We start from the raw sequence: 25,261 nt of genomic DNA, 5'->3' as shown, positions 1-25,261 counted from the left end.
TTTGTTGGCATTCACCCACAACGCGGCAAACTTTGGAGCAATTTTGTGCGGCATGCCCCAGGCACCCACCCCACCGCCAGCAGAAATCCTGGCCGACAGCGGGGCTCGAGGGCAATTTTCTAGCACATGGGGTAAAACTGCAGAGTAGAGAACAAAGGAGCACCTCAACAGGGGGAACTACAACCTTGTGATTGTAAAATGGGAGAAAAGGCTGCAGGCCAGGCAGGGTGCCAGTTAAAGGCTTGCGGCTGGGCGGTGTCATGCATTTCTGTAAGGATCCTGGGTCGGATGTCAGGTAGGCTCAGACAGCTTTGGGCATCTGTATTCAAACCAAGCCTCTGCGAGGCTTTCTCCTTATTGTAGGTAAACATCTCAGGGAGGGCTGCAGCCGTCTCACACTGAGAGTCTGACCTGGAAGAAGGGCAAGAAGCATCTAAGTCATGATTTAGAAAAAGAGAAGGAAAAAAAGTAAACAATAAAAAGACCCCAGCGACAGCTCTCTGAAATATCCGGAGTCAGTGCCTCAGAGAGCAGGAGCTGCCATCCATCTGACCGAGCGTGGAGAAGACGTCTGGCAGAAGCCCAGATGGCATCCTGACTGCACACCATTGCAGAACTTCAAAAGGTTTTAAACTATTTTTTTTTTTTACCCCTCACAGTCCTGCAGCACTTCTGAAGCTCACAGAACAAATGAAAAAGCACAGGACATTTCGCATACACAATACAACAGGCTAAGTACTTCTGCCGTGATTGATTTTCTTTCCAAGGTCTCTGGAAGGGAAACTTTTTCCCAACAGCCTGCTTCTGCGGCTGAAGGCAGAAGGGCTGGGGTCCTGATTTCCCAGGGAGCCTGGTGCCTCGCTTCCCGCTGCTTCCAGCTTGGAAACCCAGACTTATTTCACAACAGGCATCGGAGAGACTCTGCACGGCAGCAGAGCTCACCAGCCGGGATGCGAGCTGACCCAGGGTGTCCTGTAGCATCGACCCTCTCTGCCGGCAAGGCGGCGAACGCCGCTCCTGCAGGCACCCAAAGCTAGATGCGCGGCTGGGTACGCAAGGCTTTTTTAGGTGTCTCTCCATACACACACGCACAGAGTCAAACTTTAAATGAATCGGTAGATGGGAAGTCTTTCTAATTTTGCTCCCAGCAGGGAACAGGGTGTTGTGAATATGAACAACCACAAACGCGTTATTGAAAAATCACAGTACTTGATTCCAATTTCCTTGTGAGAAAGACTCCCTCGAAAAATCCTGCCATTCTGCTCCAGAAGGTTGTTAGGACAATAGCTTTTATAACCACCACCTCCTCCTCGGGTTAAAAATAAACACCTTCTCCCTCCCAAAACTGTACTAAGTGTTTTTCCACCTTGCTTTTTTCCTTCCGTGTGCTGCACCTGGGCTTTGACCTGCCCGCCAGATGCAAACAGCTATAGCATGTCTATTCCTGGTTTTGTTCATTTATTCCAGTCGAAGAAAGAAAAGAAAGGTGCCCCCCCTCTTGCTCTGCTGCAGAGCTCTTGCCAGTCAGCAGCTTCCAGCCTCCCTTCCCGGGCTAGTCTAGTTTTCTGTCCATTTTTTCTAGCCTCCAGCCCTCCCTGCCTATGCTCCAGTAGGGGGAAGAGACAGGCTCAGAGTCCATCTCCCAGGGCCAGGCAGGAGGGGACTGCATTGCATTTGAAGATGCGGGTCGTCTCTCCATGGCATCCTTGACTCCAGGACGAACTTTTCCCCAGCTTGGCATGAATACGGCTCTGTCTAACAGCAGTCAGAGCGCGCCGTGAGGCCATTCGGGCTTCAAACCCAACAGTACCGGTTATAAAATAACACCAACTTCGGCAACGCAGCAGGAGAATCAGACCATGCCCGTTTCATCCTGCCCTGCACTGTTTTCACAGGCACAGCTCGCGCTGCCACAAGTATTATGGAGTGAGTTAACTAACCAAGTGAAGTCATCTCCCTCCAGAAGAGTCCAGTGTAGCACTGTGTATCACACGCAAATATACTGTCTGCCTTAGCAGAAGCTCTGTACCTCAAAAGACTTCTCCAACACGTAGGGTATTCACAGGGAAGACATGATTGTATGCTCTCGATTATTTCTGAGGAACTACTCAAGGAGATGCAATATAATGAGGAAGGAGACACAATTAAAGAACCACACATACACCATCTCTCCTGCCTTACTGCAACCTGCAGCCACGTTCAGCTTAATAATTCAAGAGACCTTTTCTAAAAATAACCACCAACAGCCAAAGAGCTGTTCCACATCACAGGCGACTGCTTTTGAAAGAAAGCCTAGCAATGCCTTACCTCCAAAAGCTCTTGGGTTTGTGTACTGAAACACAAGTCCCCCACAACTTGTGAGGCTGTGAACACTCCCTGCTGGGGGAAGGGAGGGCTACAAGTGATCTGCGGCATGTTCTGTACAGCCTAAAACCATCAGCTTGCAAAACACCGTCCAAAGTACCAGTAGTCCTACATGTAAAACCATCAATGAATATACATGTAAAATTACCAATGAATATGCTGATTCCTTTAGGGATTCTCATTATATATTTTGCCAGCATTGCAGATGTGGGAATAGTAATTGAGAACGCCTAACAAAACGGGCTCCCTTCAGCTCTGGGTGTCAGCTATCATCACTGCATCAACGTTAACGTGGTGGAGAGAGAGCAGAACCTCTTTATACCAGTTAAAAGGAAAAAAAACCAAGAGCATTTAATGCAGCAAAGCTCCACCGAGGAATTTTGGGGACAAACAGACATTGATAGCTGCTTCTGTCACAGGTACTTTTTCTTTTACAAGTAATAGCGATTATTTCAAGTGAGTACCTATTTAAGGACAAATTTTTGGTAACCCTGAGACCTGCGGCATTTTGTTAGTGAAATCACTGAGAGCTGGATTCCATGCTTTGCTCCTAAGGGAAACACACACCAGCCGGGGAAACACATGCAGCAGCTGGGGAGGAACAGCGCACCGACCGTAACTAGTGCAAACTTCCCACCGAGGACAGATTTGGCCAAGAATTTCCAAGAGGCCCCAAGGAGATGCGCACCCGCACACCGGGCAGTGCTCTGGGACATGCGTGCCTGTGAAAATCCCCGACGTGATTGCACTGCAATCTCAACAAGGAACAAAGAGATGTTTCTTTTCATGCACTAAATCCCCTCCTTCCCCACCGCTAGCCATCTCATTCCCTAGCTAGTATTTCATTAGCGTGAGACATTCCTCCCCTCCTCCCTCCTCCACCCTGGTACTTACTTGCTGAAATTGAAGAGAAGCCGTTCAAAGACAAGGACAGGTCCTGTGCTGCTCAAAATTGTGAGTGGCTGACCAGCAAAAAGGCAAAATATCGCGCCGGTGACTGCTGTGCCCAGAAAGCTCTCCAACACGCCCTGCGGTAGACATAGGAGAGAAGTGAGTTCTACTGAATAACCCTTTCTGTTAACACCGTTCCAAGAAAATGAGTCGTTACATCAGCGACCGGTCGTGTGCCGTATGCCGATACGTCCAAGACTCAGGGCAGACCATCTTCTGCCCTCTCCTGCGGTCCACCCAAAGACGCGTTTGTCCCACACAGTTACTCAGGATAACCAGCAACCCCCCCCCTTGTTATTTCTGAGGCCCGGAGTTTAATAACACTATATTGTATTTTATATTGGACAAGGGGAGGAGTGTGTTTTCAAAGATCACTTAAAGGATTTGAGAACTCCTTGAACATCTCCCACATCTTTGACAGTGAAGACAGACGTTCGCGGGGCGTTTCAGGCAGACGCGGCAGAGCACGGCTACAGGACGGCGCCGACAACATCCTCCAGGGCAATGGAAGATGCTCTTTTTTCTTTCTCCAATTGAGCAGACACTTTCTAGATAAACAAGATGCCTCTCTTTCAAGTAACTGTTTTACTAAGTGAGACACAAACCAAACAAGGCTACTTCATCCAGCAGTCATGCGTTGAGACCCAAGTTCATCACATGTCACCGGCAAGTAATAAATTCCGTATTTAATGGGCTCTACAATTACCTTTGGCATGTGCGGCAAAGCAGCTTCACTGCAGAAGGATAAAAGAACATGCTTGATGCATTCTTGGATTTTCAGGTCCAACTATAGCTGGACAATATCTACGTTTAAAACGCAAACTGTGGGTGAAATATAAATGGCAATAAAATGTGATTATTGTCTGAGCGTGCACCCTTCTACAAAAACGGCAGAATGCGCTGGACCTTGCTCTTATGCAAACTGATCTGTTTACACTCAACTGAGTTTTAAAGGAACAGCAAGAGCATCATCTTCTGCTGAATAAGACGTGCAGCCATCAGCATCACCCTCTCCAGGAATACTTACCCAACAGCCAGGGGCAGATTTAGGCCTAGGCTTATGTGCTTCGTTGTAGCTGGATCTGAATCAGCAGCCTCGTTAATACTGCACATGCTGAGCAACCGGCAATTAACAGCACATGCAGATCCTTCTTTCCATCCATGACAAACCACAGGGTTGGGGCTGCAGTTTTTCTGACTTATCAGTGGTAACGCAAAGAATTTAAATTAAGTTTCGTGGCTCTCTTTCTTGGAAAGACCCAAGTTACTGTTTACACTGAGGAAAGTATATTCACACTATCACATGTCAAACTAGTATGTTACTATGTAGAGCAGATCTTTTTTCATCGACCAAATTACTAGCAGAACTTTCTCTACAGCAATCATAAACTGTCTTTCTGGCCACAAACACGATCTCAAAACACCAGCGGTCAAGCACTGTTGTTGCTGGGTGATTAAAGCAGCAGCCTGAGAGCTGTGCAGAGAAGCAAAAGGTAAGGAAGGTGCAAAAGCCGCCTGTTCCTGACACACGTTCAGCCACTCGTCAATCCAGACGAGCTGCTGTGGAGCGGACAGAAGCCACCCCGCCTCGGCAGGAGGTGCCAGCCGCGGTCCTTTCCATTTCTAAGTGCCATTGGCGATGCCCATCGCTAACAGCCCCGGCCCTCGCAGGGATGGGGGCAAGGGAGATCTGCTTGCCGGGATGCCCCGCAGCCTTCAACGCGAGGGCTGTGCGGGTTTTTTCGGGGGGCACGGACGGCAGCCTACGAGCCTTTGCTTTCTGCCGTCGGGGGACTTGTGAGGATGAGACAATCGCTCTCGGGGCGAGGAACGGCGTTCGCGCAGCTGATCCCCTTCGCTCCTCCCGCATTACTCACGGAGAGGGCCCTCGCGGCCAGCGCATCTGGAATCTCTTTTCCCTGCATTCTTCCACGTGTCTGTAGCTAAGAATAGTGCCTTTTCTCAGAAACATAAAACTCTGAAGGGAGCTTGTAAAGAAGCGTCGGCCGTGTCAGGCTCTCTGAACCGGGGCAGGCAGCACGGGACAGGCGATTTTTAGTGCCTGACCCAGCAGCAGTCACATAATTGTTTACAAGGAACAAGAAGCACGAACTCTGATGTGGTAGCCCCAAAACCACTGTTTTCTACGAGGAAAAATGTCTGGGGGAAAACAGCTCCTCAGCTGTCGAAGCTGGCGTAACGTTCCCTCGCATTTCTGAGTATAAAGATCCAGTGCAGCTCACGTTCTGAGATGTCTTACAGAAAACTACGCTTCCAAACTCCTTCCCGCTGCAGGAATGCGCAATGGTTTGAGCAACCCTCGACATGAACCTGCACTCCGATCCCACTGAGCAGCTCCCTGGAGGAACAACTTGAACTGGGCGCCCTGGGACGCTTCACTCCGGCTCTGATGATACAGGGGCATTTGAGCACGAAGAACACACAGTTTTGCTGTTCTGTTGAAAACCTGCAGTCAAAACCCTTTCCAGGCTCCCACAGCAGCCAAGAGACCTAATGCCTTTTCGAACAAGGATGGTCAATAAAGATTTGTTGAAGGGAGATGGCAAAAGAGAAGGCAGTTGCACCCAAACTCTCTAAACCTCTGATCCACCAGTGAACTGTTCAGAAAAACTGTTGGTACTTCAATTTTAAACCAGTACATAAATAAAACCCAGTAAATTCAACCGGTCATTGTATGTGAGAAGCAAGTAAATGTCAAAGTGCACAAATTAGAAAATAACAGACAATGTTCTCCTGCACTGAGCCTTGGCTATGTTATGGACCGATCTAGCAACTCAGTGATGATCTTCCTGCACTTTGCTCCACTTCTGTGAACTGAAGTTTAACGGCAAAATGGCTGTGGGGAGCGGGCGGCCGGGGGGCACATCCACAGACACCCCTCCTTGCTGCCAGTGCTCCTCTCCGGCTACAGCCCCAACTCCCTCCTCACTGAGCCACAAACCCCTGCGAAGCAAGGGACAAAGCATTCGACAGGACTCGTGTCTTGGTTCCTTCTGCTGCTCCTGGAGTTTTTGTCATTAAGGGCCACGCTGTGTTTATATTTGCTGCGGAGCTTCCCCGTTACCAAAGCAGTATTCTTAACTGCAGAGCATCAGTGGTTTCCCTTTTCAACACGGAGGATAAATCACTGAGCTCAAAACAGAATGTTCCTGCAGCTTTTGTCTTTCTAGGGACTTTTTTTTACTCCGAGCAATAGGAAAACTCAGACTGGGTTTTATCTACTGCAGAGAAAATGACGGACTAAAGGCAACCTGTGTTTTCTCTTCCTTCTACCCTTCCCCCTCCCAATGTGTCTATCCTTCTACGCAGCTCACAGTCTCAGACATACTTTGGCGAAATGAGACTGTCACGTTCAACAAATGAATACCATTTGAAATCAGAGCAAGGCTGCACACTCGGATATAATCCTATCGAGAAGGTTTGTGAAGTTCTTGGAAGAATAAACTCACCCCAGCATGAGAGGTATAAAACAAAACCCATTTATACATCAACCCCTGGCAGGCGGAAGGCAGCGGAGGGGTCCCCCAGGAGCACCGGGATTATCGGCTCTTCTCCCAGATGCCTACCTTCTTTTATCACCCCTCTCCTTCCCTGGCGTACGCTGTGGAGCCTGGGGGCAGAAAACCTCCCGAGGAAAGAGGGGCAGCGGCAAAGAACGGCTGCAAACTATGAACGAGGTCGTCCGCAGCCACGCCGCCGAGCAAACGGGGCAATGCCACCAAAAGGTCTCCTAGGGAGGCTGTGTCTGCTGGTCCCTTCGCTGCCGGAGACGGGGACCCAGGGTGGGGATCTCCTCCCCTTGCAGAGCCCGTGCTGGCGATCCAGCAGCCAAAGCAAAAGACAGCAAATGCGCGTGTCTTACTCCAACAATACGACCAAGTGCAAGCAAGGGGACTGTCGCTGCTTAACGGGGCAGCGGTTTTGCCATTTGTTGGATGAATGGCATATTTTCCAACTTCCTGAAATGCAAGGTGCTTCTTTTTAAAAAAACTATGATTTTTTTTTTTTCTGTGAGCATTAAGAAAGTATACCGTCAGTTTCAGTGGCAAAAAAATATTTTGCTACTTGATAATAAACGTTCACGGGATACAAAGGTAACAGAAAACACTTTTGGACACAATAACGTGATTATGTGCATTAAATTTGGAATCAGGTAACACTTCCCTTTCCTTCCCCTACTTTAACAACTGTACCTCGTACAGACGCAGAGCAGACAGACTTTGCTCTGCTACTCAGTGACAGAAGACTGATGCTCACTGGGGGATCCTGAAGGCCTTGCCATTCTCTACTTCCATTTGCTATTATTTGTCATTAATGTTGCACATCATGCATTTGTTCACACGACTGCTGCAGACCTGAGTTTCGGAAGAGGTAAGCTGTATTTGTACAGGGGAGAGAGAAGTTTGGCACTCCACCAGCTACTGAATCTTACTCTAGCCTGTAATTTATCATAGGGAAGCGCAGAGCTCTGGATAGGTGCCCCTTTTTTCTATGTTTGGTTTAATTAAACCTGCGTAAATTAATAATTCAGTCATTGTCACTATGAGCTTAATTATTGTTAGGAGATTCAACGTGGCTGCACTGAATCTATCTAAATATAGCCTCCTATGTTTTCTTCCTCTTCAGAAAGCCAAAGGAATACTAAAGCGCACTGCTAGAGCATAATTCTGCTCCAGTCAAACACGAAGGACCTACAGCACTGTTAATACAGAATCCCTTTCCTTTAGGCTTCATCTAAAACTGAGCCATCCTTCGAAGCCCCCACTTCTGTCTTCACCGCTGATCCAGCCTATCTCTGGATATGCAATACGTTCTCAGGATCTGATCTTCCACTACTACGAAATTCATCTTTCTGAAGAACTCACATTTTTCTCCTGTGTCACATCTCCCAATTTACTCGCTTTCCTATGAATCTTAGGATTTTCTTTTCACCAGAGAGGCGAAGGCCAGGGATTCCAAGAGTCATGCAGAGGATACAGTGCTATGCTCTGATGACATGGAAAGTCTGAATCAGACTTAGTAAACTTAATTGGACTGAAACGGTACAACCGAGACGCAAACACAGAGAGTAGATCAGAGGAACTTCTCTATATGGAAGGAACGAGGACCTTCTCTGTCTCCTGGCCATCTTTCAAACACCATTTAAGGTAACTGCTTGTACAATTTTTCGAAGGACAGCCGTCCAACAGCAGAGAAAGCAAGCCAACTTTCAGTGGAAACACAGGATACCTCTATTACTTGTACCCAGCATTCCAGCTTTGCTGGTGGCCAAACACCCCTCTGACTGTAGACAGCAAAAGGCAAATGACATATTTGTTGCTTCTGAAAGTTCTTGCTAACCTGCATGTTTTCTGTAGCATCACCAAGCAATCCTCCAAAAGTGATGGCGTTGGTCACTGTGGCCAGGTAGATGAAAAGAATGGCTGAAAGGGCTTGAATATTTAAAGCGTCGTAGAAGTCGCTGGCGAAGAATGGTGCTTTCCTCTTTATGTCTTTGATTAAGCCACCGCAGAATCTGAAAGGACAAGCAAGAAAAGACTCGTGCAAAATGTTTTACAGTGAAAGTCACCAAGATAAGTAATCAGAAACGATGTCAGAAATGAAGTATTATCTGAAAGGAGTGAGATCATCACATTACATAATGGTCTTATCGCAGCTGTGACGGTCCAGGGGTATCACTAAGATAATGTTGTAAAGAAAGATACTATCTTGAACATGTGATGCAGCTGGAAAGAGAGAAGTTTCAAGAACACAAGCCCTGCTTCTGCTGGCTGATGTAATAAGATATATTAACCCTAGTCTAAATCCCTGCCTAAGTTTCTCCACATGGCAGACACAACGGTTGGGTGAGCCAAACAATCTGCTAAATGGAAAAATGCTTCAAACCGTTAACCAGAAAAAGAACTAGAAGTAAAAACGCAAGTAAGTGAAATCATCCTGGAGAACAAGAGAGCTCCGCTTGCAGACATATTCTTTTTGTACAATCACAGACAAGACAGTATTTAACTCCTACAAACTCCATGTGGCTCTGACGCCGCCAGCATGAAAAATGTTTCTGTTTTGCGTCTTGTCCCCTTGTACACAGTTCACCACCAACGCCAGGACTGTTCAGACACGCTGTACGCAGAGAGGTACATGGCACATAGGCACACGTTACCGCCTGACCCAGAATCAGGATGTATCGGCTGCCTTGTACACAGCAATGGGCAATTTCAGACTTTCAGATTTTTCTCCTAGAATTCAGATGTTCTACTAGAACTTAAAAAAAATACAGACTGAAAGGGAAGGCGCAATGCCACCATGAAAACCTGTGTATTGACCCTGAAATGCTGCGCACACTGTTTTACGGTCACCTGAACTGCATTCCCACTCTGGTGGACTTTTTTACATGGCATACAAGCAGAGTAATAAAGCAGAGAGTAAGGCCTTGGGTTCTGTCACCTTCTGTATTTCTACCCCATAAATGCCTTCATCTGCGCAATTCAACTACAACGGGAATGTCTGGAAAAAGGAATGTCTCTGCTTTTGGCTAAAGCATTTCCAGCAATCCGAATGAAAATGGCAGCTGGACCTCCCCACGTTTACATCCCTTACAGTTCGTCTAACTTCACGGACTTTCAATAGCTAACACCTACCTGGGCCTCCTTTCATTTTTGAGTGCCTCATTTAAGACGCTTTGTCATTTGCTGAGGCTGGATGTTCCGAACCCTGCGGTCTCAAGCTGGGCACTAAAAACCCCAGGACACCTTCTGGGGTCACAGCTCAACCTATACAAACAGCACGTCGGGATGGAAAACAGAAGGGGCAAAACGGTTCTGGAAGGGAAACGTTGCCACCTTGCTCGGGTCACACCAGGCACATCACGCTGAGCGATGTGTTACTGACCTGCCGGTTCGTTGCAGTTCTTCACAGTCCCCGTGGCCTCCGCCGCCGTGTCCTCCATCGTGAGGTGTGTCTCCATTCATCTGTACGTTTTCTCCACCCGAGTACATGTTTTTCCTAGGCAAGAAGGCAGGTCAAAGTGAGGCTCGCTGCGTTGCCTGACGGCTCCACAAAACATAATCCACACGCCGCTCCTCCAAACCAGCGTTACACAGCCTCTCCTGAAGCCATGCTGTACAAAGAAGACTAGAAGGCTGGCCGGCTGGCAGCCACAGTGGAATGTAGCGTGTTAGAAAAACCAAGCAGGACCCCAAAGAGTCTGGATAACCGCTGTGTATGATATTATATGCCTACAACATCACCTTAAAGGGGACAGAATTGCAAGAACATCCTCCCTCTAGCTATTAAGACAGACCTGAAAATATTTCTCGTACTTTTTGAATACAGACAGACAGATGCAGGCCACACTGCAGTTGCTCAATAAACCTGGTGTACCCAAAGCGCCGGCTCTTCCCATCACCGTTTCAGCATTGATGCGTGCTGTCCTTCAACAGCGAGCTAAACCTGCCTGTCTCCTGCTCCTACCTTTTATCTGAAGAAGGAAGAGACTTGGGGGGCTCTATCCTAATGGCTGGATCCCATTCCCCAGGGGGGAGCACAATGACTTCATCCAGAAACTCATCAATGCCAGCGATCAGGTCCTGCCGGTCCTTGGCTTTATAGGCAATGTCATGGAATACCTGCAAGGGAAAGAGAGACGCCATGTAGAAAAAGGGTTGCATTTTCTGTAGCCCAGACTTCAGAGGCAGCTACTGAGTTTTATTCTACAAAACCAACTTATTCATTCTCAAAAACCTCTCAAATAGTATCAGGACACTTGGCACAAAGATGTGCAATGCTAAGGAAAGCCCTTTCCTTCGGTTGGTCGTTTAATGATAGAGCTTCTTTTCTTGCACGCATTTCTGATTTTTAGCAAAATATAAATTTCTAACCTTTGTAAAAAAAAGTTACTAACGCAATTATTCATTTCTTTTATTGAAAGAAGTTCTCCTATAAATAATGAGTTTCAATTATACTCTGAGAAGACACTTCCACAAAGCCACAAAAAAGCGTGGATCCTCTTTTCCTACCTACTTCAGTCTATCAAACTATAGGATAGTTTTCAATCCTGTGACACAGAAACAATGACAATATTTATTCAAAAATAATAACAAGAAGCACAAACCAGTTTCACTGAAAGGCCTAGAATTACTGATGAAGACCGAATGAGAGAAGAGAGGAAAAAGAGCATTAATGCTGAATTTTACAGAAATCTTTTGGACTACTTGGAGTGAAGGTGGATCACCACACATGATAGACTTAATAAGAACAGTCGGTGGTAGGAAGGAGGACTTTGGGGCTATGGAAACTAGACCATTGCTCCAAGCAGTGGAACGACAGAAGACAGAAGAGCTGAGACTGGGTGAGCGGTAATTAAGGGAACCGTACGAGAGCAAAATAACATAAGGAGAAAACAAGAAACAAACATAATGTAAATCAGCCCCAGATGCACAGAGCCCAAGGGACACTGGAAGAAAGAAGCCGTAAATGAATATTGAAAGGCCAGTCATCTCATTGAGGTATATGATTAGTGAGTAATTGCTAGCTACTCATGGATAATATATAAGCACTGCCTGAGGGAGGAAATGCTCTGGGATGCAGCGCAACACACAACAGTATGTCCTGGCTGTAACCATTTCTGCGGTAATTACCTGGAGTGTAGCTGTGATCGTGGAATGCGACACAAGGTGCACACCGCAACAAGATTAATTCAAAGATCAATTCGTGGTCTATTTGAAAGAGTGACTGCTAGCAGAAAAATACACAGGATGGACAAAAACTTCCTATAGGCATGCTTTTAATAAAAACACGAAGCCAGATGAAATAATTACGTAAACAGAAGGAATGAGGAGGTGACATCTGGATATTACAGGTTTATGTGTACGCCCGGTCCTGCTGACCACGCTGGAGGAAAGGGCATCATTATTAGCTAACGAAGTGAAACCTGGGAGAACCCATTTCACACAGGAGATGTCAAGACACCTACCTCATCTGACATCAGAGTGGCGATGGCTCGGCCAATCTCATGATAGGACTTCGCTTTGCCCTTGGGTCCCAGTAGAATGAAGAGAAATCTGACAAAACAACCAGATTGTTCCCGTTCAGGATAGCAAAATGGATCACTTATCCAACATCTAGACAGAAATTAAACTTTAAAAAGTTGTGGCCCTTGTTAGAGATCCAGAGGCTGCCAGTGGCCTCCAGCTAACTAGGGAGCAGAGGTTATACCCTGCAGCCCATCATGCTTACTCAGACAAGCAAGACACCACTCAGAGTTTTTCTCCCCAAAAGCCTGAAAAGTCGCCTGGAGACCACTATGGCCAAATGCTATCACAGCCCTACGCAGAAGTTGCTACCATCCAGCAACCCAGACTTCAGGATGAGGTGAAGGAAGGACGTTCTTCCAATGCCCAGTACCTGGAAGCGAACTACGCACGACGGGTGCAGCTCCAGCGCGGAACGGTTGAGAATCCGTGCCCTGTGGACCACAGAAAGCCCACCCGCCTCCACGGCTCTTTATTTGATCATAAATACCGGCTCCTTGTAGCTGTTCAATCCTTGTCTAAAATAATCTGTGTTAAACGTTTCCCCAGGGCTACTCCAGTGCCATTTACGTGACAACAGCAGTGATGCTAAACAGCTGGGTGGGGACAGGAGAAGATTTAAGGATTGCTCTACTTGAACAGCAACAAGGGCAGGGACCCACCTGAGCACCCTCTGCGCACAGGACGGACCAAACGGGGCCAGCACAGCAGCGGGCACAGAGGGAAGATGCTATTAACCATCCACATTGCTCACAATAAAAGCTATATCACTCCCCCGAGCGATCAGATAGCACTTTGCGTGCTTATTAAGGCTCTGCTGGGGCCGAGATCTCTGTTACGGTTCAGCACCCAGCATAGCTACTCACATGTGAAGGGAAACCATTAATGTAAAATAGGGCTTTAGCTATAAATAATCAAGCCCAACTCGCATGCCCTGAATTTCCGCTCCGAGTATACAATACATACCAGAGACCTGTAAGCCCATCTGATGGCTTCATAGTCACAGCTTAATTCTTAAGCAGGCAACTTAAGGTGTAAACCTTTTCCCATGGGAGGCACCAGTGCGAGGGTGACTACATCTACAAGGTATTAGGAGTTAATTTCTTACATGATCTTTTTGGGCAGCAACTATATCCAAGTCACTGCTAATGAGTTTGAAAAACACCATGATGTGAAACCTTCGGAGATCGGAAATTACTGCTCTTTATCTTTCCTGCCCTTTGTCAATGCTAATGTGCTATGAATCAGGACTTGCTTACGTGACAACATGTTCTAAGGAGATTCCTTGAAAAGGCTATACATGGAAAATGGGTGCCTCTGCCAATAAAACTGTCCAACGGTTGTGCCAGAACAATGGGAATGCTGGTGAAAGGTGGCTGGGTTTTCCAACCTCTTAAATGACGCTCATTAGAAAAAGTTTTAAGTATGGCCTCAAGGTTGGATCTTCAAAGGTACCTAGATCCTCGTGGCCTGGAATAAAACATTTAAAAGAAAAATAATAATACCACCTTTCAAATAATACTTAATTCAGGGAATACCTAAGCCTGATCTTAGACACTCCCAGTTCCTAAACTAAATTTCATATGTAAGGCCAAGGTAACAATGCTGAAATGGTAAAAGCCATTACCTCCTGCAGAAATACTCTTACTTTAAAGTTGATTTCATGCTGTAGACAGGTGCCAAGCTGCCAGCTACTTACTCACATAGCATCTACAGCTGAGGCTGTAGAAACACAAGCTTCCCATAAATCCCCTGTTCAGATTTGTCCCAGAAAAAAGATCTGGTTCATGGCTACAGCAAGAAAATACATCTGTCTTCATGCTCACCTCTTCGCCTTGCCAACTGGCTTGTTAAGAAAGCCCTGTTATTTCTGTTGGCCATCTTGCACAATGGCCAACGTTTGGCGGCCTGAGGGATTTCAATGGAGACCATCATGCCGGTCAGACGGCGTCGTTTCAAGCCTTCAGCCTGAGTTGGACTCTAACTAGCGACCTTGAGATAAAAATCTGTCTCGCGCACACATCGACTCATCCTTGCAATTAGCAACACGAGAAGTCACATGGCAGGAGGCCAACTTCTCCATTTCACCTAATTTAGCAAAGACTGGGAATTATTGGGGTAATTTTCAGCAAACTCCATATCAGCATGTGTTTCAAACAGAAACACTAATAGCTGCTCAGAACAACTTGAAAGCTTCCCGAATTAAGCCTTTTTCCAATTACAGCTGTACCTTTCAATCAGTAATGGAAAATAAACACACTATAACCTTTGGTAAGTTGTCTCATCTCAAACCTTTTGCGTTACTTCCAGTGTGAGTTTGGGCTAGCCTCAACTTCTAGTCATAAATTTTGATTGTCTCCCATAGCTAGATGGAAGAACCCTCAATAATTAAATTCCTTTAAATATCCTCCCCTATCGATCCAGTCATCCGTAGCCATCTGTCAGTTAGGCTAAGCCATTTGAGGCTTTTCTCCTCACTTTAGTCACTTCGACGGCTCTTCTGTGAACCTTCTGTCGTCTATCAGTATCCTCCTCAGGGAAATCATCCAAAAGCTGGCAGTTTTGTCACTGCAAATATATAGATGAAATAACCTATGGCTACTCAGGAACTTTATGTGAGCCTGCTTTCCTGAGAAAATGAAGTAAGGAGCATTAAGTCAGGGGACAGGACATCAGGTATGGACAAGCACGGGAAGTCTTGGGAAACAAGGCAGGACGTCAGGGAGAGCTGGGATTATTGCCGTGGGGAGGGAAAGGACATGGCACATACTTCCAGGACTCCTGGTTTCAGCGGTTCCAGCACTGACAGAATAATCTGCTATACCCAGGGATGGCCCCAGCCCTTTACCTACAGCATCACGCAGCGAAAACTGGCACTTGGAGCACAGCTCTTCCACCCGCGCTCTCCCTCCCGAGAGCGAGAAGCCGACACGGGGCCAAGGTAAAGCACAGATGACCGGACTGCTCTGGGCCATGGAGACACCCTTTTTGTTATTTGTCAACCTTTACTACGTTAACTCTACGTTTTCTCCAAAGCTGCTGATAAAACGTGAAACACAACAGGGTTGAGAGGTGTGACACCTCACCAGAAGTACTTCTCCCCTTACAAGCATTGTATTAAGTATCATTTTAGCTTCCTAAATCAAAACAACATGAGGTCCCAAGTCAAATGTCTTACAAGGTGTATTATATCCAAACAAGTACTTTCTATTTGAAAAATCTAGAGTCCTATAAAAAAAAAAGGCATTAAGTTAGTAGGACAGGATCCATAAATGCGTATTAATTGGCATTACTAACAGTAACACTTCCTAATCAAGTTCTTCATGAGGCTTTCAACTGTTTTACTTAAGGTTCACACGGAGGTGACTAAGCCATATACGCCTAGGTCATGTCCTCTGCTCTCCTCCTACCTCCTGGAACTTTCCCTGTGTTTCACGGGTTTTTAAAAAACAACATTAAAGACAAACTGTTCCTCAGCCAACTCTTTTAAAACTCTAGGATGCCAATTATCCAAATATATTAATTTTTTAAAAAAGGTTCGTAACTTCAGAAGTTGCTGCTCGGCATTCTCCTGATTTTCCAGGGGAATGAGACATTTTCATAATCATCTCCTGAAATAATAACATCAGCTGGCTCTCTTCCAATGCATAACAGAAGTACTCGAATGCTCTTGCATTTACTAAAATGTTCTTGAAAACAAGCAGTTTGTGACACTTGCTAAATTCTTTGTCCTGACTGATTCAGCTCAGAATTGCCTTCAGTATGTAGAGCGAGACCTTTTAAAGGGCCAAATATTATGAACACGAAAACATTAATGCAATTTAGGTTTTTGGACTAGATTATGTTTGCATGCATTTAGAATCATTTAGTTATGAATACTTCCACCTAAGAAAGCCCTCATTTCTAGTTGTGACATAGTCCCTTCTCGTCATCTGCCAAGGTGAAAGCCAGCACAGAATTCCTCTTTGTTGCACACAACACATGCTGAGTTATCAAATGTCCGCTTCTGATACTTAACATTGCTAAGGACGCTTCAAGGCACAGAATGTGAGGTTTCACCTCATATCCCTTAGCAAAAAGTCTCTCTGAAGTAGCTAACAAAATTCAACGTTTCTCCCAAATGCTCTGGGCAACAGCTTACAGACAGGGCTGACAGTCCTCGCACCCAGGGTACCTTGGTTTTGAACTTTGTATGGCAGCACAGTCAAAGCGCTCAAAATCCTTTGCTTCCAAGCTGATGATGAGCCAGAAACTCAGTAATTAATTTTCCTGTTTTACCTAAAGCACTATTCCTCCTGTCGTTTTTGCATGCTTTACCCTTCTTAAGCAGACGATGACCACCGGCTATGTATGATTCCCCTTTTAATCATATGGACTACGCCACCAAACCCAACAAGAATCAATTCATTCTCACAGCTGAATAATTCCAATTCGAAATGGACAAAAGTGCCCTGGCCAATGCATCGTAAACCCAGCCAATGCACCTCGAAGACCTAAACGCAGCGGCACAGCAGCACTCTGTACAAGCGCAGTAACCTGGTGTTATGGACCTAACAACCTCCTATGAGCGAACACAACCCTCCTGGACCTTGGAGGGAGGTGACGGCAAAGACTGCGGGGCAGAATTTCAATCTAGTTTGCCCAAGGAGGCAACAAGGCTTTATGTGCTGTGCTTCTGAGAAATTTGGCTAGAAATCTCCATGAAATCAAACGAAAAGCACACTTAGGAGGTACAGAGTGAATACAACACAGACAGGCTCCAAAGTCAGTGCAGCACTAATATTTTCCCATCCATTTGGGGCATCCTGCAAGAAATCCCTAATGTCCATGACTATCGATTTCCCATACGGGGTAAGGGTCGTCGTGAAAACTGTCCCAGGACCAAGCCTCACTGTCGTCTCTTTGCCAGCTGACCATCAGTGGAGGAGACAAGGTCATCCCATGTCCTATGTCCTGTCTGCCCGCCCCCGAAATAAAAAAAAGAAAGAGGAGGAAGAGCAACTAAAACAAGATTCAAGTTCAGCCTGCTCATCCGTGCCTATCTCTCAAATCTGGAGCAAGCAAGAGCAGCAGCTCCGTAAGGGTTAAAGGCACCTACACAGAGGAAACTCAGTAAGGTCTTGGAGAAAATGTTTCTGTTTTTGAGAGGGCTGAGGGGAAGCAGTCCTTCTGTTGTTGGACACCACGTGAGATGCCTGCAAGGCATCCAGCATTCCCAGCGGAGATACACGTTGATGGGCTTGAGGGCTGAAAGAACAACCTCTTGATGCACTTTTCCAGTGGAATCCGCTGACGGAAGGAGCACAACTTGAGACTGCAGTAACGAAAGGAGATGGTGGAGTGTTTGGTCCGTCTTCTATTTTGCAGAGGTGATCCTTCAAGTTTTGGGCAACGTACCAACATTGCAGGCTTCTCACCTGATGACCAACACGTGAAAGCAGATAGACAAAGGTAGGCCTTTTCTGCCAGCGCTGCGATTTCCCAGAGCAAGTCCTTCTGCTGGAAAGGCTGCTATAAAGGACACAGCCCTGAAAACTATGCCAGTGCTGTAATTAGTGAACAGGACACACACCTCACCCTCACCTACAAAGAAGAAAAGATGCCTCTGCAGTTAAAAGCTTAAGTTAGGAGGCAAAGGAGGAGAATCTGACTCCTGGTTCTGCCACATGCTTCCTAAGTGACCTTTGGGCAAGTTACTTCATTTCATTTGAGACTTGTAGGCACAGGCAATTTCTCAGCACCACATATTAGACTATGCAAGTCTGTACAGCTTATCTCCCCAAAAAATCTTTCCCTTGCTCATTCTTCATCTTTTTTACCCATTGATGTTACATTAACGCAGCAGACCTGAACACGACTGCACATTTCTTTTATGAAAATAAAAAGCTACATCTATTGCATTGTCCAGGACAGAAACAGCCATACCCAAGCCATGGTGCCAGGACAGTAGCTAAGTGCTTGCCAAAATGAGGAGTTCACAGCACTGTGGGATTAAATTCAACATGAGAAGACCAAAGTCCTTACAGTTTTTTTCAACCTGATTGGTAAAAAGAAAACTCAACACAGTGAAAGGCTGGGATCTCTCTATGCCGATTTCAGATCCCTGATTTTTATTACTAGGGCTGTATGAAAACACTCCGCTGAGAGACTTTCCCTGGAGAGTTCCTCAGTTCCCGCTGATTTCTTTTAAGTAAAAATTTACTTTTAAGTAAAGGAAAGTGCCTGTCACCGCAGGAATAGATGGCCACGCAAAGACCACCTCCCTTCTGCATTACAGGTCAGCACGCCCACAGCCCTGTGCCGAAACCTGGGTGTTTAACCCCCACCTGCCCCAGATAAAAAGAACCTGCTGCTTTCTAAAGAGAGAGACAGACATGGGTCACGCTGCAGTTACTCGATAGACCTGGGTCACCATACTCCTGCAGCAACCCACAGCGCTGAAACGTTTGCTGTTTATTTAGAAAACCCAGGTGGTTTTGCACTGCCTGGCTTTGCTGGCGTGGGTTTGACGATTTTACCAGGAACCTGATAGAGTCTGCGGGCTGTTCAGTGCACATCCACAAGACGAACGTCCTCCGCGCGAGACTGCCGAGACTCGGGGCTGACCGAGGAGACGCCCCACCGCAGCTCGTCTGAGCCCTGATGGGATTTCCTTGATTGAATTTCACAGGATGCAGCCATGGCAAATGGCTCTTCATTACTCAGGAAGGCCATCTAATGAGCCTCCCTGCTTTGATTAGGGCTAGCATTTGGTTCAGAGGACAGCAAATGGATAATACTATTTCCTGGAAAAAAATGTTGGCACGGAAGGACGTATTGTCTTGATTAATGCTATTGAGTAATGAGGTCGTTCAGCAATCCTAGATGTAACTTCCTGGCTCCCACTACCAAAACAAACAATACCTAATTTCACATCTGCTGAAAAGCATTCGGAGATGTGTTTAAAAAAAAGAGCAAGCGGGATTAGACTTCGAAGCTGAAATACTGAAGTACATGGAGCTCACTAATGCTAAGGAATGCAGAACAGCCTTTTCTGAGATTAAGCCCCTTTTATCTCCCCATACTCCTACCAGAATACCCAGCGTGTGCAAACAGTTGTTGATGTGGTCATTTTAAGGAGCCACTTAATGAAACTCCCAAGAAATACAAACACTGCTGCATTACTACAAGGCAATTAAACAGCAAAACTAGATCATCTTTCTCCTTTGTTTGGTACATGGAAATAAGGTACAGATTGCAACAAACATATAACTTTAATTCCACGCAATGGCTGTGATTGATTCCCGTATCAGTAACGCACTAGCCACGTGCTTTTGTCACAGTACTACGTCTCTTCTCACAAAATACTCCCCGATATCGCCTCAAACCCTGCAGGCATTATTCAAATCACAACCTTCACTCTGTATTGAAAGCCCTTGAAACCCATCACATAAAATATGTATTTGCACATTAGCGGTGCGAAAGCTGCAATGTGAACTCCGTAATCACAAGCAAAACGCAAAGTAAACCCTTTGCAAGGTGATAGCAGGAGCAGCCCAGAGCCCAGCAGTGCCGAGGAGCAAGGCACCGCAGAGCGCGGTGCTGAGCTGAAAGGGGATATTGCAACCCAGCTGCAGGCTGTCCACCTGCAGCCTCGCTCGTCCTTCTCACCCAAATTCTGCTGCGCTCCGTTCTTACTGCGCTTCATTACCTTTTAATACTCATCATTTTTACGGTTCTTACCTCGGTGGGGTGCTTGTGTGTATATATGAAGCAAAGATATACTACTACATAATGCTCACATACAGCAGATGTTCTGGACGTCTATACTGGCAATTTTTCTCTACTCTGTTACATGATAAACAACATGCAATTATATAATTAAGGGTAATACTGTTAAGAATTCAAACAGGACCTTAGCTGTGTTATTCTGGTAGATTTATACACTCGCTCTACAGACAGTTATGCATATTCAAGCAGTGAATTCAAATATTTAAGAACATAAAATACATTCATATCTGCAAGACTCAGATTAATTTGCAACATGACTCACAATAAATAAAATATTTATATGACGTTTGTCTCTGAACCATTATGCATTACAAAGCAACAAACAGTGTCACTACCCCTGATAGAATTGTATGCCCCAGTTTACCTGACTATTTTTTTTTTGCCCCGGCAAGGCCAGAATTCATGTAATACGAGTTTTTTAGAGGAAAAATATGTACTGCAAAAACATACAGAGGGAATCTGAGCTACGTACAGCGTGTCTTGGTCGGGGGGGGAATCATAAGGGGCAGGAAAAAAACCCCAGTAGTTAAATTTCGCATTGATAGTGCCCTTTACTGCTAAGCTGTTCAGTTATCCTGTTCGTGCAACGCTTGTGTATTTTACAGCTTGTATCTTATAACCAAATTCAGGACCTGAAAATTATTAAGCAGCTACAGTGAGTTTTGCTACTTTAAACCAATAACCCTGACCGTTACGCACGTCACATGCTGGAAAGCAACGGAGAATGCTGTCTTCTGGCCTGGTGTTTTTATTTTAAAAGGTGGAAAAGCAGCTTCCAATTCTCGTCCCCTGCCTGGGGGCTGAATTCTCTTACCGGGTAGGTACGGGGACTTCAGTCAGAGCACCCAGCATGACTGCCTGCTGCAGCCGGACGAAGGCAATGAAAGGGCTCTCCAGGAAATCTACCTCTCCCACCAGCACGTTGGAAGCCTCAGCATCACGGGGCAATTTCTTCATGAATTTATTCTTCAGCTGCATCAGTCAAAGAGGAAGGAAAAGAAAATTAAGTCTCGTTAGGCAAGCAAACAGGAACGTGCAAGAAAATTTACCCAGTTTTCACCCACGTTTCCTCCTGGGTCAGAATATATCTTTGGCCAATATGTACCATCCCCACAGAGTCTACTGAGATAGAAACGCTAAGATCAGCCCCAGAAGAGCAACGCTGACATCGGTGCTGGGAGCCAAGGCGACGCCGAGAAGATTACGCCTCTTGGAGGCTTCTGTTTCTGTTTACAGACCTGAGGTGGTATTATTTTGGGGAGAAAAAGGTGCATAGCGCTGAGGAGGACAAGTCGATGTGGGCAGGGTTTCAGGAAAAAGCGCCGCACCACCTCGCTGCCCGGCCATCCGTGCCACGGGGAAGGTCGGGCATCTTCTACGAGTGAAAGCGCAACTCCGCGTTCTGCAGCCGCTGCTACAGAAACAACTGGCCTGAGGAAAACTAACCCTGAAGGACGGGCACCAGGAGCTGGGCACCTGCCTTTCGCCGTGGACGCGTCTTTTCAAGTTCCAAGGGAACGGCAAAGCTTAGCGCAGGCTTTTAGGAGCGCGTTTCCTAGCCTGCGGCTTCCCCCTTAATCTAGAATTTGCTTGAGGTTACCCGCAGCCATTGTTCCCGTTGCCGGTGCAGGCCAGCACAGGAGGAGTCACTGGGCAAAAGCAGCAGGCGTCTTGGTTTTGAAACGACGTTAATGGTCTCGGTAAGTGTCTAGGTGAGAGGCTGGCTCGTTACTGCTTCCCACCATCACTGCTCGAGCCCTCCGGCAGGCTGCGGTCCTCGGAGCATGGACCAGGGCACGGCCGAAGGGGGACAGAGGAACGTCTGCCATCATCAGAGACCTTCTGTCCAGGAGAAACCCCCTTCTCGATGCTTCTACAGAATGAATCCTGGATGGCTACTACATCCCTCACCTCCCCAAGATCCGAAGGAAAAGAAAGCCTTGGGAAGAAGCGAAGTGAGACGCGACATCCATGAAGAAGACAGAAACCAGAGAGGGTTTCTGAGGAAAATAAAAGCACCGAGAAGCCAAGGTTGACGTGGGGGGCGATGAGGAAGAGGAAGGTTATGAGCGGCACAGCCGGCCTCCGCATGGGTCCTGAGCCAGGAAGGGCTGGGTGGCAGAGGGAAACCCCTCCAGACGCTCACGGTGTGGGCTCTGTGTTAATTGTTCCCCTCCTGACGAGGCTCCTAGCACTCTGCTAGCCCAGGTATGAATACCAAGCAAGGGGGGGGTTGTGTGTGTTTTGTGTGTGTATACATATTTATATCTCAAACCCAACTATTTCTTTGAAGAACAATCATATCTACCCTTAATCAATTTCCACAATTTGTACAACAGCAACACAACTACGCGTGCGGAAGCTGAGGGTAAGGGCACTTTTTAAAAAAGGATCAGTAAGCAGGCAGGTAGCAGTAATTGCCTGTCTTCACCCTCTACTCTGATAGTACACAGAAACTCCCTCCTCCATCCCAGCCACATAACCAAAATACACGTAAAACCCCACCGCCGAAAGGCTGCTAATGATGTTGCTAGTCACAGTGTAGCTAAAAGACCTCTCATGTTTCCACCATCAATTAAACATCCATTGCTTTATGATCAAGTTATGGCAGCCAATGTTTTACCCTGCCACAGCAACTCCTACCTTGATCCCAACTCTGTCCCGTGTCCTGTAATACCCTGCTGTCGGAGAAATTTTAAGCAGCTCACACAGAAGTTTAAGTAAATAAACTGCTGACATCTGGAGTACATACATATATACCACTCTGCCTGATCTGTTCCCAGTGGCAAAAATAGGCACTTCAGCAGCAGCTCACGCCAGAGTCTGGCTGCACACGCTCTCAGAAGCCCCAGAGCACAGACACTGACTGACGGTTTTGATATTTATGAACTAGAATACCTTAATCACACAACAAAAAGTAAGGCGTATGGTAATTCCCCGACAGATTCTTCCTATCTTTAAATTGATGCTGCCAATTGTTCACCATCTGATAACGCATCCCTTGGAAGAACGAGCAGATGACAAAACACTCGGACGCAGGAGTTTTAGGGCCACGCTCGGCAAAACCTGTCAAGGAAATCTGGTGCTTGTTAATGGAGAGCTTCTCTGTAACGAGGGGACTGTCTGTGGGGTGACAAAGCGCTTAAGCGTCCTCCCTAAACGAGTACAGCATCCGCTGCTGCAGACGTGCACCCGAGTGGGGACAAAGCTGCTGTCAGGAGAAGAAGAAAGGTGAGATGCCCAGTGGCAGAGGAGGATGCTGCTCCTCAGCCCCCCCTTCTCTAGGCAGCATGTGGGGGGTTTTCCCCCAAGCACCTCTAAGAGAAACGAAATCCCCCCTCTGCCAGCCCGCCAAAGCAAGAGTCATCAAAACAACCTTCACCACACTCATGGGAAGCTCTTCTCTCATGGCCAGTCTCTCCTCTGATTTTCCTGAACGAGTCGGGGTCAAAAGTAAAGAAAGAGCAAACACTTAGAAACTTGCTAATGCTTTGAAACAGGGGTTTGGGGTTCTTCCCCCTTAACTTTTGGGCTAAGATACAACGTGGTGCCATGGCAGCAGCAAGGCACTGCGTGCTGCCGAGCTGCGTGTGGCGCGAGGATAAAAGCATAAAGATGTCTAACTCTTCTGTTGGAGAAGCAGAGACACCTCCTGGGAAAAGGAACCAAACCGGCTGGCAGGCTTGCTCTGATCGCCGTTTATCCCCAAAGGCTCAGGTTACCCTTTTTAAAGGATGGTAAAGGAGAATGTAAGATCAAAATCATTGTCGGGAAAGGATAGGTTCTTCTGAAGTGCACTCAGGTAAATTGAGACGATAGTATATGAAGAACTTGCGCATTTCAGCAAATATTTTGTAGCAAAAGAAATTCAGCAAAGATACCAACGTTTCTGTCTGATCACTCGAGTAATCTCATTTTCTTACTCGACCAGGTTATTTCAACATGTCCTTGCCACGATGCCTTTCTAGCCTTATTCTTTCTCCGTACTCTCATGATCTTTGACTGCTCCTTTCTCCTCAGTAACATGAGCCTGAGTTGTTATCTGAGCTTTTTTTGGGGGGGGGTGGTGCTTTTTCTAGTGTTCTTTCACACTGTTTCTACACCTTTGCCTTTTTCCTCATTAACAGCAACAACAGCTGTGCCAGAAACATGACAAAGGGAGCTGGCGAATCCACCGTGAGCACACACCAGTGCAATTACACCGCTCATCATCAAGCTTTCTCATACTTAATATCTAGATTTTAGTCTACCCGAAAACCAACGCGACTTGATTTTTTTATTTTAAAAAAAGGTTGTACCTCAAAGCAAAACAATGTAGTTATGTAGTATATTGTATCATACTAAAAAATCCAGTATTTAGTAGAATTTCCTATTGATTTTTGCTGCCTGATGAATAAGAAAAGCACATGGGAACATATGTATTTTTCATCGTATTTGCAGTTTAACTGTTCATTCATGGCAAGCCCGCCGTTAACTGTGGCTCTAAACATGGTGGTGTATGCGTGGCCTCTCCTGCCTCCTCCAACGCCGTTACACCTGGACTGCAAAGCGTTGCAGCCCACATAGCATCGCCTAAGGCAGCCTGTCACTCCAGAGTGGAAATAAGCTCCGGGTGTTTGATCTAGAGATATCCACCCCAGTTCCCGCGTGGGGATAGGCATGCAGTCATTTTCTGACTTGAAAAGGGAGAGCAGAGCAAGACATTCTGCTCCCTACAGCTTGCGTCTTTCCGAGGGCTGTCTGCTCGCTGCAAAAGCGGTGGGAAAGCAGCACCAGAGGAGCCGACGTAAGGTGAATCCCTGCAAGGAAAGCGGCGCTGGGACTTCAGTCACGATACAAGCAGCGCTTCTAGAAATGGGGCAAAGCATCTGTTGTGTTGCTGAACAGCGGAGCTCAAAACTGCAGGAAAGCGAGCTTAGAAGACGACCTATAAAGCTGTATTTATCCATTTCCAGCAATCCTTCCCGAGGTAGCCAAACGGTATCCCAGGTCCAATTCTGTGCTTATCACCGTTAAACCAGAGTGCCAGAAGAAATCTACTGACCAGCATCGTTCTCATCAGCCACCTGCCAGGGTTACTCTCATTTATACATCTTCTCCCAAAGTACAGCTACGGCTTCGTGCTAAAA

At 46.5% G+C, this 25,261-nt stretch overlaps 1 protein-coding gene across 15 annotated transcripts in view; it reads right to left on the bottom strand.

Moving 5' to 3' along the window:
• Nucleotides 1-25,261, bottom strand: part of SLC4A4 (solute carrier family 4 member 4) — a 235,429-nt gene that overhangs the window by 34,715 nt on the left and 175,453 nt on the right. For all 15 annotated transcript variants that reach the window (XM_069778238.1, XM_069778197.1, XM_069778216.1 and 12 more), the window contains 6 exons: nucleotides 20,947-21,104; nucleotides 12,305-12,392; nucleotides 10,804-10,958; nucleotides 10,222-10,335; nucleotides 8,677-8,851; nucleotides 3,259-3,392 (listed from right to left, as the gene is read on the bottom strand). In XM_069778238.1, the coding sequence (XP_069634339.1) occupies nucleotides 3,259-3,392; nucleotides 8,677-8,851; nucleotides 10,222-10,335; nucleotides 10,804-10,958; nucleotides 12,305-12,392; nucleotides 20,947-21,104 (824 nt within the window). The remainder of the gene's footprint in view (nucleotides 1-3,258; nucleotides 3,393-8,676; nucleotides 8,852-10,221; nucleotides 10,336-10,803; nucleotides 10,959-12,304; nucleotides 12,393-20,946; nucleotides 21,105-25,261) is intronic.

This window comes from Haliaeetus albicilla, chromosome 1, assembly GCF_947461875.1.
Source record: "Haliaeetus albicilla chromosome 1, bHalAlb1.1, whole genome shotgun sequence".
Classification (NCBI taxonomy): domain Eukaryota; kingdom Metazoa; phylum Chordata; class Aves; order Accipitriformes; family Accipitridae; genus Haliaeetus; species Haliaeetus albicilla.
The sequence above is the reverse complement of the archived record's forward strand: the minus strand, read 5'-3'. Positions and strand labels throughout refer to the sequence as shown.